The sequence below is a fragment of the Rhinolophus hipposideros genome, assembly GCF_964194185.1.
Source record: "Rhinolophus hipposideros genome assembly, chromosome: 19".
Classification (NCBI taxonomy): Eukaryota; Metazoa; Chordata; class Mammalia; order Chiroptera; family Rhinolophidae; genus Rhinolophus; species Rhinolophus hipposideros.
This window is the reverse complement of record NC_138065.1, coordinates 32,440,180-32,455,065: the sequence shown is the minus strand read 5'-3', so window position 1 is coordinate 32,455,065 and position 14,886 is coordinate 32,440,180. Positions and strand designations below refer to the sequence as shown.

Sequence of the window (14,886 nt, the reverse complement as noted above, 5' to 3'; positions counted from 1 at the left end):
GGGAAACCTGGACAGACCCATGCAAAAAATTGAAGCTGGACCACCTCCTTACACCATATATAAAAATAAATTCAAAATGGCTTAAAGACTTAAATGTAAGATCTGAAACCATAAAATACCTAGAAGAAAATATAGGAAGAAACTTCAGAGACATTACCCGGAGTAAGTTTTTTACTGATATGTCCCCTGGCGTGAGAGAAGAGAAAAAATAAACATGTGGGATTACATCAAATTAAAAAGTTTTTTCACAGCAAAGGAAACTATCAATAAAATAAAAAGGGATCCTACTGAATGGGAAAGGATATTTGCCAATGATATAGCCAATAAGGGGTTAATATGACAAATTTATAAAACACTCACTCAACTCAACTCCAAAAAAACAAACAACCCAATTAAAAAATGGGCAGAGGACATGAAGAGACATTTTTCTAAAAAGGACATACAGATGGCAAACAGACATGTGAAGAAATGCTCAACCTCACTAACCATCAGAGAAATGCAAATAAAAGCCACAATGAGATACCACCTCACCCTAGTCAAAATGGCTATCATCAATAAATCAACAAACAAGTGCTGGCGCAGATGTGGAGAAAGGTGCTTGTGCACTGTTGGTGGGATTGCAGATTGGTGCAGCCACTATGGAAAACATTATGGAGGTATCTCAAAAATCTGATAATAGAACTACCTTATGATCCAGCAACTCCACTCCTAGGTATCTACCTGGAGAAATCCAAAACTCCAATTCAAAAATCTGTATGCACTCCTATGTTTATTGCAACACTATACACAATCACCAAGACATGGAAACAACCGAAATGCTCATCGGTAGATGACTGGATTAAGAAGCTGTGGTACATTTATACAATGGAGTATTATGCAGCCGTAAAGAAGAAAGAAATCTTACCATTTGCAACAACATGGATGGACCTGGAAAACATTATGTTAAGTGAAATAAGTCAGACAAAGAAAGACAAATACCATATGATCTCACTTATATGCAGAATCTAAAGAAAAGAATAAGTGAATGAACTAATCAGAAACATTTTTGAGACAAAGAGGAAAAACTGAGGATTGCTAGACGGGCTAGATGGGATAAGGGGAAAGTGAGGGGATTAGAAAAAAGTTGGTAAATACAAGATGGCCAGGGGTTTTGAAAATTAATTTGGGGAAAGTAATCAATAATGTTGTAAAGATTTTGTAGGGTATCCGATGGACACGTGTCCCATTTGGGAGACCACCTCAGGGATGATGTAGATGCCTGATCACTGCACTGTATACCTGAAGCTGAACAATAATGAATGCCAACTATAATTTCATATATATATATATATATATATGTATATATGTATATATATATATATATGTATGTATATACTTACAAGAAGCGGAGTATAGCATTAGGAATAGAGACAGTGGAAATGTAATGGCTCTGTGCGATGTCAGAGTGATAATGGATAGGGATGTGCTGATTCACAGCCTTTTATTTAAAGTAATTCTTACTGAGCAGCTGAATTTGTAAAGCATATACAAGCAGAGTTACTCTAGTTATATTATAAAAAGTGCCTCCCCCAGCAGTCACCCTGCTAAAAATCTCAATGATTCCACATTCTCTAAAGGCATGAAGTTGTTTTTTTTATTTTTTAAGCAGGAAAGTAATGTGATCATGTGTGTACATTAAATTATATTACACTGAATGCCCTGAAGTACCCAGAGAATACTAGCAAATTTATAAATTACTTTTAGGTATTGCTTTGCAGGAAGCAAAAACAAGCTAATCTGATTTACAGTAAACTAGGGTGTATGATGACTACACACATCACCATCAGTTCAATTGAAGCGTTTTCTGAGCACCTAATACATACCAGGCATTGTTCTATAAACATATATATATATATATATAAATATAGTCTTCAACTATAGTGGGGAAAGAGATTCAAAGAAGTAGTTTCAATACAAAATAGTGAGCGTTGTTACGGAGGCATGCACAGTGGTGTGGAAAGAGAGAAGAAGGACAGTTAACCAGACTAGTAGGTCAGAAAGCTTTTAAAATGACTATCAGAGCAGATCCTGAATAAGAAAAAGGAAAACCCAACCAGCCAAGCAAAGATGGGACTGAAGGGCTTTTCAGGCAGAGGTAATAGTATAAGGAATAATGTGGGGGCACGAAGAAGCATTGAGGTCCATGGAAAACTACAGTAGTTTGTATGGTCAGAGCATAAAGTATGAGGGCCAAAGATGAGCATGGAGAAGTAGGTAGACCATAACTAGCCTTGTACTTTATAATACAGAGTTTCAACTTTGTAAGTGATGAGGAGACATTAATAAGCTCTAAAAAGGAAAGACAAGCCACGTTAGGGTTTCAAATGGATCACTCTGGGTGGAATATAGTTGAAACATTAATGGAGTGTAAGAATGAAGGCTGGAGGCCATTGTAATCAGTATCACCTTTGAACTCAGGCAAGTGGGACTCCTGCCCTAGCTCCCACACATTAAAATGCTGTGCTCTGGCTTCCTCTGGCTGTGCCTCTCTCTACTAGGTAAAGTATTTGCAGGGCTGAAGGGATGTGCTCAATGTGAGCTCCTCCCCCACCCCATTCTAAATCATGCTTCAGGAACTGGCATCTGGAATTCCTGTGCCAATAAGCCTTTTGAGGCCTGGGAGAAAGAGGCTTTTTTCCTGGTCCATATTCTTTTTTAAAAAATATGGAGCACTTCACGAATTTGCATGTCTTTCTTGCATAGTGGCCATGCTAGTCTTCTCTGTTTCATTCCAATTTTAGTATATGTGCTGCCGAAGGGAGCACATGGCCTATATTCTTGAGGATGGTCTATACTGCTGATGTGCATACCTAGCCCAAAGTTCAAAGGAATAGGGATAAAGGTCATACAGGACATGACTTGGGTGTATAAACCTATTTGTCCTTTTATGTGCATCAGAGACCCCTCACAGTGCAAGAAGTGGGCACCTATTTGAGGAAGGCCAAGGACTTCCACATTTATTTTACCTGAGTGTTAGAAGAAATTAAGATAATAAATGACCAAGCACAATACAAACCTCAGTTTGTTCTTAATCCTTTATCTCCACAGCTAATAAATTAAGGAGCATTATAAGTAAAAGTCTTTAGCTAAGACACACATTAGAAGGTGAGGGTACTACAAATACATACTGCGAATAATTCTTAATGGGCAGAAAGTAATTTATCATTGATTATTCAGCCCTACAACCTGAGTGCTTAGACTTTTTCACTCTTACCTTTGCATTCTGGCAATGGATCACTCCAATCAACTGTGTCTCCCACAACTATACAGTAACTAGAAGGTGAACCAATTAATTTGTACCTAAACAACGAGGGGAAGAGAAAAGTTGGTTCTCTTAAATTTTGCAGAATATCATCTTAAAATATTTACTATTCCAGTAGATGGAGACAAAACAATAGTTGGTCAGAGTTCGTATGGCAGTTTAAAGAAAAAGAAGAAACTAAATTTAAAAAGGTGACATCCAGGGTAAGGGGGATCAAATATATGGTGATGGAAGGAAAACTGACTCTGGGTGGTGAACACACAATGGGATTTATAGACGATGTAATACAGAATTGTACACCTGAAATCTATGTAATTTTACTAACAATTGTCACCCCAATAAATTTAAAAAAAAAGGTGACATCCAAAGGATAAAAAAGCATAAAACATGCAAAACATTTTTTACTGGGGTGGGGCACATGTTAGAAAATATTAAAGCATTTTAAAATTAGATGCTTGAATATTTTATATTTCTGAATTCTAAAAGATTAATAAAGGCTTCATAGAATAATAGAATGTACTTATATTTAAAAGGTTCAAAGTACTCCCAGATTCAATATTAATTATATTAATGATCCAAATAGCTATGTTTAGTACAGAAGACAAGTGATACTGATATTTTTATTTTATGAAAAATGGACACAGAGTAAAATATCATAATTCAATTTGCAGATATTAAATGAGAAATGAATATGAAGTTTTCAGCAGCATCCGAGACACTGATGATACTCAATGACTGAGTTCCTTTGTTCCACACAAATAACTGATAAAAGATTTGAGCCAGAATAGTATTTTCACAGTAGGAATAAACGTTTTTAAACCATGATATTTTATAACAGGTTGTTTGAATATAGAAAAAAACATATGCAAATTTATTATTTAGGTAAATGACAGGTTGCTTTCATATTCAACACCTGGATTTAATTTCTGCAACTATCGTCAACATATTACAAGTTTTTCCTTTACTAATCACATTTAAAAGTTTATAATGAATCACGTATATACTGAAATCTAAGAATTGAGAGAATTTAATGGTATAAGAAATCTTCCTTTCTCACCATGTTTTACTAAATTTTACTGTGATGAGGTCATGGGAAAAATCTTTGAATAAAGGGGTAGTTTTATTGCTATTAGCTTATAAATACTAGCCACAAATCTAAAAACTTCCATCGTACATCCTAATTTGTTTTTTCATTTGTTAAGTATAGTATTTAGTATATCAAAACTTACCCTGTATTACATGAGAAGATGATGGATGCGCCAAATAATATGTCAGTTGTTATATTAATATAACCATTTATTATTTCTCCAGGATTACGACATGATTTTTCTAGAAAAGAATACAAATTTCTTTTTTTCATTAAAGCATCAGGCACATCTATACAAATTCATCATCTGAATCATTGATAATCTCTTATTCTTAGACTTTTTAAGTCCTACATTCATTTGATAAGTTTCAAAACAAGCAACATATGTAGAATATGTACTTATTTCATTTACAGTAATCTTTAACTAAATGTGAAATCTGTGAGTAAATTAATATTCCTATCTAACAAGTATTTAGGTTGCCTGATTTAAAATAAAATGACTCTAATGGTTCTTTTAAGAATCATTCTAAAGAGAATATGTGTACATAGACTTCCAAAATGAATGAAGAAATACTATTTCCTCAAACACCATCAGATTAAGAATAGTCTTTAAAATTATACTCACTGTTACAAAATTCATCTGGTTTGGACCATGTGAAATTCTGAAGGCAAGTTGCTTTTCCTGATAGGGAATGATTCCTTGTGTAACCCAAACGGCACTCATATTCCACAACGCAACCCTCTGGGAAATAACTCAGTCTGTTATAAGGCTGTTTCAGAATTGCAAAGGGTAGCCTGGTTGGAACATTACAGCTACCTAAAAGTATTAACAAAAGCAGCAACAAAAAAATAGTATCACTTTATAACTTATATTTAATTACTTTGAATTATCTGGTCCTTACATTACCCCTTTTTCTGTATTTCTTTGTACATATTTGGTACTTAACAATATTAATATCATTATGACATTTAAAGTGTATCAAGTGTGTTCACATATACGTTTTCATTTTCTAATTACTAGAGACCTGTGAAGTAGATTTGGTACATACATGTCACTATGCCCACAGTTCTGGCCACTGACTCAATAAATACCCATGCCCTATGCAGCACAGGAGTAGTTGAGAACCAATATTTACAGATTCCTGGGCGATTGTCCTGGACAACAACAATAATAATAGTAACGATAGTACCAAATATGTATTGAATATTTCTAAATGTTTTACACATATAAATTCATTTAATCCCCACAACAACCCATGGGAACAGGCTCAGATGAGCCAGTGTGTACATAAAAGTATTTACAAATTTTAAATATCTGGGCAAATATGAATTTATAGAGGCATGGCATAGTGGAAAGGGTTTTGGATTTATAATCAAAAGACTCAAGTTTGAACCCTGGCTTTCCTGCATAAGAGCTGCTGATCTCAAGGAAGTTATTTAACTTCTGAGGGCCTGTTTCCTCAACTGTAAAATGAGGATGAGCCCCTATTCACCTCATTGAGTTATCTGGAGGATTAGATGAAGTAATATATGCAGAAGGGTTATAAACACTGAAACATGATATACATACAAAGGTTTATGTACTTCAACCTACTGTCTTCTATTACAGACAGATTTTTAAAAACTTAAAGCTGATTTCACACATGGTTTCAAAAAATACTTGTGGAAAAATAAATGGCGGCGTGAGGTGAGCCTCTGTAGCGCTACCCTGGAATTTACAATGAATCGGACAACAATAACTCCACAAAGGACTCCCTGCACAGCAGACAGGCAAGACGAAGAGGCCCACTACTGAATTCACCTCCAGGTGGGTGAATCACGCGAGCGGGAGAGGAGGGAGAGAAGTGCAGAGATGGAGCCGCGCGGGCGCAGGACACAGACATAGCTCAGTGCTCCGAGCTCAGTGCTCCGAGCTCGCTGCTCCCGGAACTACCGCAGCTTCGGGAGAGGGAAGGACTCGTACTGCTAGGGCTCCGCTTACGGCCCACAGGGCTGAGGGGGCAGCATATAACATGGCTGAACCCAACATTCACGGCAGAGACCTCTAGCAAAGACTGAGAAGAGGGCTGAAATCGGTGGTTTAAGCCCTCACTGCCCAGCGGAGAATGGAAGCCTTAGGCACGGAGACTAGCCACCCACTTCCTACCCTCCCAGAGCTCGCCCCGCCCCCACCTGCCCAGTGCTAGAAGCGATAAAGTAGCAGTGTCAGATCAAAGGACAGAATATTTGCTGCTCTGAGAACTGTGGACCGCAGACACAAATTCACAGCTCAACTAGTTCCGGCAAAGGGGAGGGAGCTGTGGAAGCAGGACTGGCTGTGGTGGTGGTTGCCACCATCGTTCTGGGCCACCTCTCACAACTCACCCCGCCCCTGGCCCCACCTATCTGGGTGGATCCCTGCAGGAGTAAACAGAACTGCTGAAACATACGGGCTCTGAATCTGGTGCAGAAAGAGCTGTGGAACTTCAAAAGCTCTTCGCTTACCTATCAACCTGTTGCAGAAGCCACTGCTGTAGATGTCTAGGAAGAGAAATAGTAAATCAGTGATTGCCATGAATAACCAAGGCAACAAGATAGCTCAGAAAGAAAGCGAAAAGTCTCCAGAAAAGGAACTTAGAGATATGGAAATATGTGATTTAAATGACAGAGAATTCAAGATCGCAATTCTGAAAAAACTGAACGAGATGCAAGAAAACACAGAAAAGCAGTTTAATGAACTCAGAAACACAATCAAAGAACACCATGAGCATTTTACAAAAGAGATTGAAATTTTGAAAAAGAACCAAATAGAATTTCTGGAGATCAAGAACTCAATAGAAAAAAATTAACAATAAAATATCCAGCTTAGGTAGTAGAGTTGACCAGAAGGAGGAAAGAATCAGTGACATCGAAGATAGGAACCTGGAATTTACACAGATGGAAGAAGAAAGAGACTTGAGACTTAAAAGAAATGAAAGAACTCTACAAGAACTTTCTGACTCCATCAGAAAGAGCAATATAAGAATAATGGGCATACCAGAAGGAGAAGAAAGAGGGAAGGGAAAAGAGAATATATTCAAACAAATCGTCGATGAGAACTTCCCAAACTTGTGGAAAGAACTGGATCCTCGAATCCAAGAAGCAAATAGAACACCTAATTACCTCAATCCCAACAGGCCTTCACCAAGGCACATTGTATTGAAGCTGTCTAAAATCAATGACAAAGAAAGAATCCTCAAGGCAGCCAGGGAAAAGAAGATGGTAACTTACAAAGGAAAGCCCATTAGATTATCATCAGATTTTTCAGCAGAAACTCTACAAGCTAGGAGGGAATGGAACCAAATATTCAAACTATTGAAAGAGAGAAATTATGAGCCAAGAATAATATATCCAGCAAAGATCTCCTTTAGATATGAAGGAGAAATAAAGACCTTTCCAGATATCCAGAAGCTGAGGGAATTTTCTAATAAACGATCTGCACTACAAGAAATATTAAGGGAGGCTATTAGACCACCATCAACAGGGACAACTTGTGGCAACCAAAACATAAAAAGGGGGAAGGTAAAGGCCTGAACTGGAATATGGGAATAGAGAAAGTAAGTGTGCTGAAGAAACTGGAATACTCTAAATATCAAACTTTCTTTTACATAAATTTAAGGGTATCCACTCAAAAAACATCCAGAACTGAAATATATACTGTAGTAAAACAAGAAACAGAGGGAAACATCATATAATACAACCACACAGAAATAATAGACAACAACAAAAAGGCAAAGAAACAATGGAGACACAGCCTTACCAGAAAACTAAAGATAGAATGACAGGAAATCCTCACATATCAATAATCACCCTAAATGTAAATGGACTGAACTCACCAATAAAGAGACACAGAGTAGCAGATTGGATCAGAAAACTAAACCCAACCATATGCTTTCTACAAGAGACACGTCTCAGCTACAAGGACAAGCGTAGACTCAAAGTGAAAGGGTGGAAATTGACACTCCAAGCAAATGGTACCCAGAGAAAATCAGGTGTAGCCATAATGATTTCCGATGAAACAGACTTCAGGGTGAAAAAGATAACAAGAGACAAAGATGGACATTTCATAATGGTAAAGGGGACTATACAACAAGAAGACATAACAGTCATCAATATTTATGCCCCCAATCAGGGAGCACCAAAATATACCAAGCAACTACTAACAGAACTAAAGGGAGAAATTGACCAAAACACAATTATACTAGGGGACTTAAATACATCATTGACAGCTATGGATAGATCATCCAAACAGAAGATAAATAACGAAATCGCAGCCCTAAATGACACATTAGATGAAATGGACATAATTGACATATATAGAGCACTTCATCCTAAAACATCAGATTATACATTCTTTTTTAGTGTACATGGAACATTCTCAATGATAGACTTTATATTGGGACATAAAATCAGCCTAAACAAATTTAAGAAGATTGAAGTCATACCAAGCATATTCTCTGATCACAAGGCTTTGAAATTGGATATCAACTGCAAAAAGAAAGCAGGAAAAAACACAAATACATGGAGATTAAACAACATACTTTTAAAGAACGACTGGGTCAAAGAAGAAATTAGAGGAGAGCTCAAAAGATACATAGAAACAAATGACAATGAAAATACATCCTACCAAAATTTGTGGGATGTGGCAAAAGCAGTTTTAAGAGGGAAATTTATAACATTACAGGCCTATCTCAAGAAACAAGAAAAATCACAGATAAATAACCTCATGTTACACCTTAAAGAACTAGAAAAAGAGTCCATTGAAAAGCTTAGAATGGCTAAAGTTACCAAGAAACAACACAGCCTAAGAGAGACATGGAACAACCAACCTCAGGTACCAAAAGAAAGAACATGAAGGCTCCCAATCCAGCCAGGACCAAAAGTGGTCGCAAGGTACAGATGAGAACTCCAAACGTAAAAGGATCCCTTCAAATGAGTTCTACTAAAAAAGTTTCCAAAAAAACCACCAAACCTATAAGAAAGCCTAAGAAATCTAGAGGAACAACACTCTTCAGTCAGGATCACAGGCTGAACGAGACCCTGAATCAAAACAAGCCAGTGCAGAACAAAAAGAAGATGAAGAAGTCCGTAACTTCAAGGGACCTCCAGGGCATCCAGTAACTTCAGAGCAAGGACACAGACCTCAGAACTCTCTGCAGTCCCCAAGGTCTGGTAGCTGAGAAATGGTCAACTACGTAAACACTGAATTTTCAAAAAGCGTACCCTGATGGTAATTAAAATCGAGCTGTTACGAAAGAAAAAAAAAAAAAAAAGAACTAGAAAAAGAAGAGCAAGCAAAACCCATGGTCAGCAGAAGAAAGGAAATAACAAAAATCAGAGCAGAACTAAATGAAATAGAGAACAAAAAGACAATAGAAAAAATTAATGTGCAAAGACCTGGTTCTTTGAAAAGATTAACAAAATTGACAAACCCTTGGCTAGACTCACTAAGATAAAAAGAGAGAAGACACTAATTAACAAAATCAGAAATGAAAAAGGGGAAGTTATCACGGACACCACAGAAATACAAAGGATTATCCAAGAATACTATGAAGGACTATATGCCACCAAATTTAATAACTTAGAAGAAATGGACAAGTTCTTAGAAACATATAGCCTTCCAAGGCTGAATCATGAAGAACTGGAAATTCTAAACAGGTCGCTCACCAGTAACGAAATTGAATCAGTCATCAAAAACCTTCCCAAAATCAAAAGTCCTGGACCAGATGGTTTCACTACCAAACCTGCAAAGAGGATCTAATATCAATCCTGCTCAAACTCTTCCAAAAAATTGAAGAAGAGTCAGTACTCCCTAACTCATTTTATGAGGCCAACATTACCCTGATACCAAAACCTGGTAAGGTCAACACAAAAAAAGGAAACTACACACCAATATCTCTGATGACTACAGATGCTAAAATCCTAAATAAAATTCTAGCAAATTGAATACAACAATGCATTAAAAAGATTATTCATCATGGCCAAGTGGGGTTCATCCCCGGGGCACAAGGATGGTTCAACATTCGCAAATCCATCAATGTGATACATCACAGAAACAAAACAAAGGACAAAAATCATGATTCTATCAATTGATGCAGAAAAAGCATTTGATAAGATACAACATCCATTTATGATTAAAACACTTACTAAAATTGGTATAGAAGGAAAATACCTCAACATAATAAAGGCCATATACGACAAGCCCTCAGCTAATCTCATAATTAATGGTGAAAAGCTGAAGCCCTTTGCTCTACTTTCCGGAACACGACAAGGTTGTCCCCTATCACCTCTGCTTTTCAACATAGTGTTGGAAATCCTTGCCAGAGCAATCACGCAAGAGAAAGAAATAAAAGGCATCCAAATTGGGAATGAAGAAGTTAAATTGTCACTCTTTGAAGATGACATGATGCTATATAGAGAAAACCCTAAAGACTCCACCAAAAAGCTATTAGAAACAATCAATGAATACAGTAAAGATGCTGGCTACAAAATCAACGTACAAAAGTCCATTGCTTTCCTATATACCAACAATGAAATCTCAGAAAAGAGATAGAAAAAACTATTCCTTTTGCAATTGCAGCAAAAAGAATAAAATACCTAGGAATAAACTTAACCAAGGATGTGAAGGATTTATATGCTGAAAACTATAAGACATTTTTGAAAGAAATTGAAGAAGACACAAAGAAATGGAAAGACATTCCATGCTCATGGATTGGCAGAATCAACATAGTTAAAATGGCCATATTACCCAAAGCCATATACAAATTTAATGCAATCCCCATCAAAATCGCAACGGCAATTTTTAAAGAAATAGAACAAAAAATCATCAGATTTGTTTGGAACCACAAAAGACCCCAAATAGCCAAAGCAATATTTTAAAAAAAGAACAATACTGGAGGTATCACACTCCCTGATTTTTGCTTGTACTACAGGGCTACAATAATCAAAACAGCTTGGTATTGGTGGAAAAACAGACACATAGACCAATGGAATAGAATTGAGAACCCAGAAATAAAACCACATAAATATGGACAGATAATTTTTGACAAAGAAGCTAAAAACATACAATAAAGGAAAGACAGCCTCTTCAATAAATGGTGCTGGCAAAATTGGATAGCTACATGCAAAAGAATGAAACTGGACTGCTATCTGTCACCATGTACCAAAATTAATTCGAAATGGGTCAAATACTTAAGCATAAGACCTGACACAATAAACTGCATTGAAGAAAACATAGGCACTAAACTTATGGACCTTGGGTTCAAAGAGCATTTTATGAATTTGACTCCAAAGGCAATGGAAGTAAAAACTGAAATAAACGAATGGGATTATATGAAACTGAAAAGCTTCTGCACTGCAAAAGAAACTATTGACAAAATAATGAGGCAACCAACTGAATGGGAGAAGATTTTTGCAAACAGTGCCTCTGATAAGGGGCTCATATCCAAAATATAGAAGGAACTCATGAAACTCAACAACAACAAAACAAACAACCCAATTGAAAAATGGACAGAGGACCTGAACAGACATTTCTCCAAAGACGATATACAGATGGCAAATAGACATATGAAAAAATGCTCAACATCGCTAATCATCAGAGAAATGCAAATGAAACCACAATGAGATATCACCTCACCCCAGTCAGAATGGCTATCATCAACAAAACAAATAGTAACAAGTGTTGGAGAGGCTGTGGAGAAAAAGGAACCCTCATACACTGTTGGTGGGAATGCAGACTGCTGCAGCCGCTATGGAAGGCAGTGTAGAGGTTCCTCAAGAAATTACGAATAGAATTACCATATGACCCAGCAATCTCTCCTGGGTATCTACCCAAAAAATCTGAAAACATTTCTCTATAAAGACACGTGTGCTCCAATGTTCATTGCAGCTTTGTTTACGGTGGCCAAGACATGGAAACAACCAAAATGTCCTTCGATAGATGAATGGATAAAGAAGTTGTGGTATATATACACAATGGAATACTATTTGGCGTTAAGGAAAGATGATATAGGAGCTTTTGTGACAACATGGATGGATCTTGAGAGTATAATCCTAAGTGAAATAAGTCAGACAGAAAAAGCTGAGAACCCTATGATTTCATTGATATGTGGTATATAAACCAAAAACCACAGAGGAACAAGACAAACAAATGAGAAAGAAAAACTCATAGACACAGACAATAATTTAGTGGTTACCAGAGGGTAAGGGGGTGGGGGGTGGGTGATGAGGGTCAGGGGGATCAAATATATGGTGATAGAAGGAGAACTGACTCTGGGTGGTGAACACACAATGGGATAGATGATGTAATACAGAATTGTACACCTGAATTCTGTGTAAATTTACTAACAATTGTCACCCCAATAAATTTAATTTTTAAAAAAATACTTGAGGCAGTTTCTATATTTACTGTAGCTTCCATTGCTCCAACTTCTTCAAAGGCAGGAAACAAGTTCTTATATTTATACCTACTTGTATATGTAAAAGCTATGCATAGATTTTTAAGTAAATATAGAGCCATTTTTGAAATGCCATCACAGAGTTGTATTTGGTAAATATTAATTAAAAATGAAATTTAAGAGAATAGAGCGCCTATGTTATGTGTCCTAAAGTAATTGCCAAACATATTCATATATAATTTACTCCCTAAACAACAGTAGCTATTGTTTATTTTCCCTGTTAGTCAGTTCAGGAGGTATAGTGTTGGGGGGTGGAGGTGGGGCGAACCTGTTAATGGAGAAGCAGGACCTATTCGATGAAGTAATGATTATCAATTAGCTGAAGTATGAAGTGCCAACAAATATACCCTGGGGTTTAATAATGCTAGAAAACGATCAATTATAAGTCACGCCGAAGTGGGATAAATTTTAACAAGACATATTTCATTTCCATAATTTTTGTAAAAAGAAATGAAGAACTTACGATTACAAAACTCTGAAATCTGCGACCATTTATTGCCCGTAAGACAGATCACTGCGTCTGGCTTGCCAGGAATTTTTACAAAATATTTATTACATTTGTATAATACTATGCTTTTTTCAGGAAAACTTGTACGACCTTCCAAAGCTGGCTTGGCATTAGGTACATCTGGGGGAAGGCTGCAGTCACCTAGGGTGAAAAAAACGGAACTGAAGGAACAATCACTTTTCCATTCATTGCAGCATTCCTTTTCCAAGGTGAATAAGGGAAGCAGCAATGGCTTTAGATGTACTTGTAACATTTCCATCCCGTGCAGAACTGACATACCAAGAACTTGCTAGGCTTCCTGCCTTGTCAATTAATTTCAAGACTAAAATAAGTCGAGAATAAATTCGTCCCTTTCATTATTTTTTTAAAGTGGTTTAGTATTTATCTCTGCCTAGATACTGTTGTTAGGCACGCAACAAAGACGCCCCTTGGAATTTTACACCTGGAGGGAATGGGCAAATCTGTAGCGCTGTGTGCTGCACATGACTGGACTCTGTTTGGAGGCGAGGGAGGTCAGCTGTTTTGCCTCCCACCCTTAGAGATAATTGGAGGTTTGAGAATTCACTCTGAGCCCTGCCTTTTGGCTTCCGCATGTTTGGCTGTTCTGCACACTGAGCGGATCCTTCCTCAATTCTCCACGCCTCACTCCTAAAGCCATGCCGGGTGGTCCGCCACAGCAAGACCCCTAATTGCTGGTTAGCAGCAGAGATCCTCTTCCGGTCCCACGGGATCGTGCCAGTAGGAGCTCTGAGTCTTAAATGTAGAGATTAAGGGAGTAATTACCGATGCCCACATCCCTCACCTCCGCAGGTTCCCAGACTTCTCGGTTGTCACGGATGCTGACTCAGGCCCTCCCACACAGCCTAGGGTTCACCCAGCTGAGCTAGGTCCCCATCCCCCACTCACTCCGCGCAGCCTGTGGACACAGCAGCAGCAGTAATATGGTCAGCCCGCGGGGGAGGCGCAACACTGCGCCGGCGCCCTGCCACGCAGGACTCATAGCGCGGGAACCAGAATCCGGCTCCTGGACTCCGCAGCTTCAGAAGCAACACCAAGCGGGCTCCAGCAAGGAGCTGTAAGTTGCGGCACAGCTTAGTCGTTCTGCGAGCCAATTTAAATTAGTGCCTTGGGTGGGGCCAGGGCTCTGAATCACAAAGGGTGGGGCGAAGAGATGCGTGGAGGAGGGGAGGGCAAGGGCTGGGGTTCTTGCGTCACTGACCCCTAAGGACCCTCGACTGGGATAGAGGTCCTTGGCAGAGACCAGCTCTCTGGCGCTGAGACCTTTTCTTTCTCTTTGCTAGGGTGGGGACTGCGAGGAGCTGCCATCTGGAAATGTAAATATCTGCTTTATAAGTACCAAAAAGTGGGGAGAAGGGAGTGGTTCCAGTGGCGCGGGCTTGGCTCCCCAGGAGTGGGAATTACTTTAAGAGGCTTCTAAGCCCCCTTGGTGCTGCAAAGATAGATGAGCGGTAGGTGCAGGTGAATTCTGAGGTAGCTGTCGGAGCTGAAAGAGAGG

The 14,886-nt window shown here is 38.2% G+C and overlaps 1 protein-coding gene across 5 annotated transcripts in view; it reads right to left on the bottom strand.

Annotated features, from left to right (window-relative positions):
- CD55 (CD55 molecule (Cromer blood group)) overlaps positions 1–14,683 on the bottom strand; it is a 47,445-nt gene extending 32,762 nt beyond the window's left edge. For 3 of the 5 annotated variants that reach the window (XM_081025154.1, XM_081025158.1, XM_081025155.1), the window contains exons 1-5: positions 14,277–14,475; positions 13,326–13,511; positions 5,014–5,205; positions 4,531–4,630; positions 3,254–3,339 (exon numbers count right to left, since the gene is read on the bottom strand). In XM_081025154.1, the coding sequence (XP_080881280.1) occupies positions 3,254–3,339; positions 4,531–4,630; positions 5,014–5,205; positions 13,326–13,511; positions 14,277–14,370 (658 nt within the window). In that variant the 5' untranslated portion in view covers positions 14,371–14,475. Of the gene's footprint in view, positions 1–3,253; positions 3,340–4,530; positions 4,631–5,013; positions 5,206–13,325; positions 13,512–14,276 lie in introns of all 5 variants that reach the window. The other 2 variants (XM_081025156.1, XM_081025157.1) reach the window with 2 other exon arrangements.
- Between the last annotated feature and the right edge of the window lie 203 nt (positions 14,684–14,886).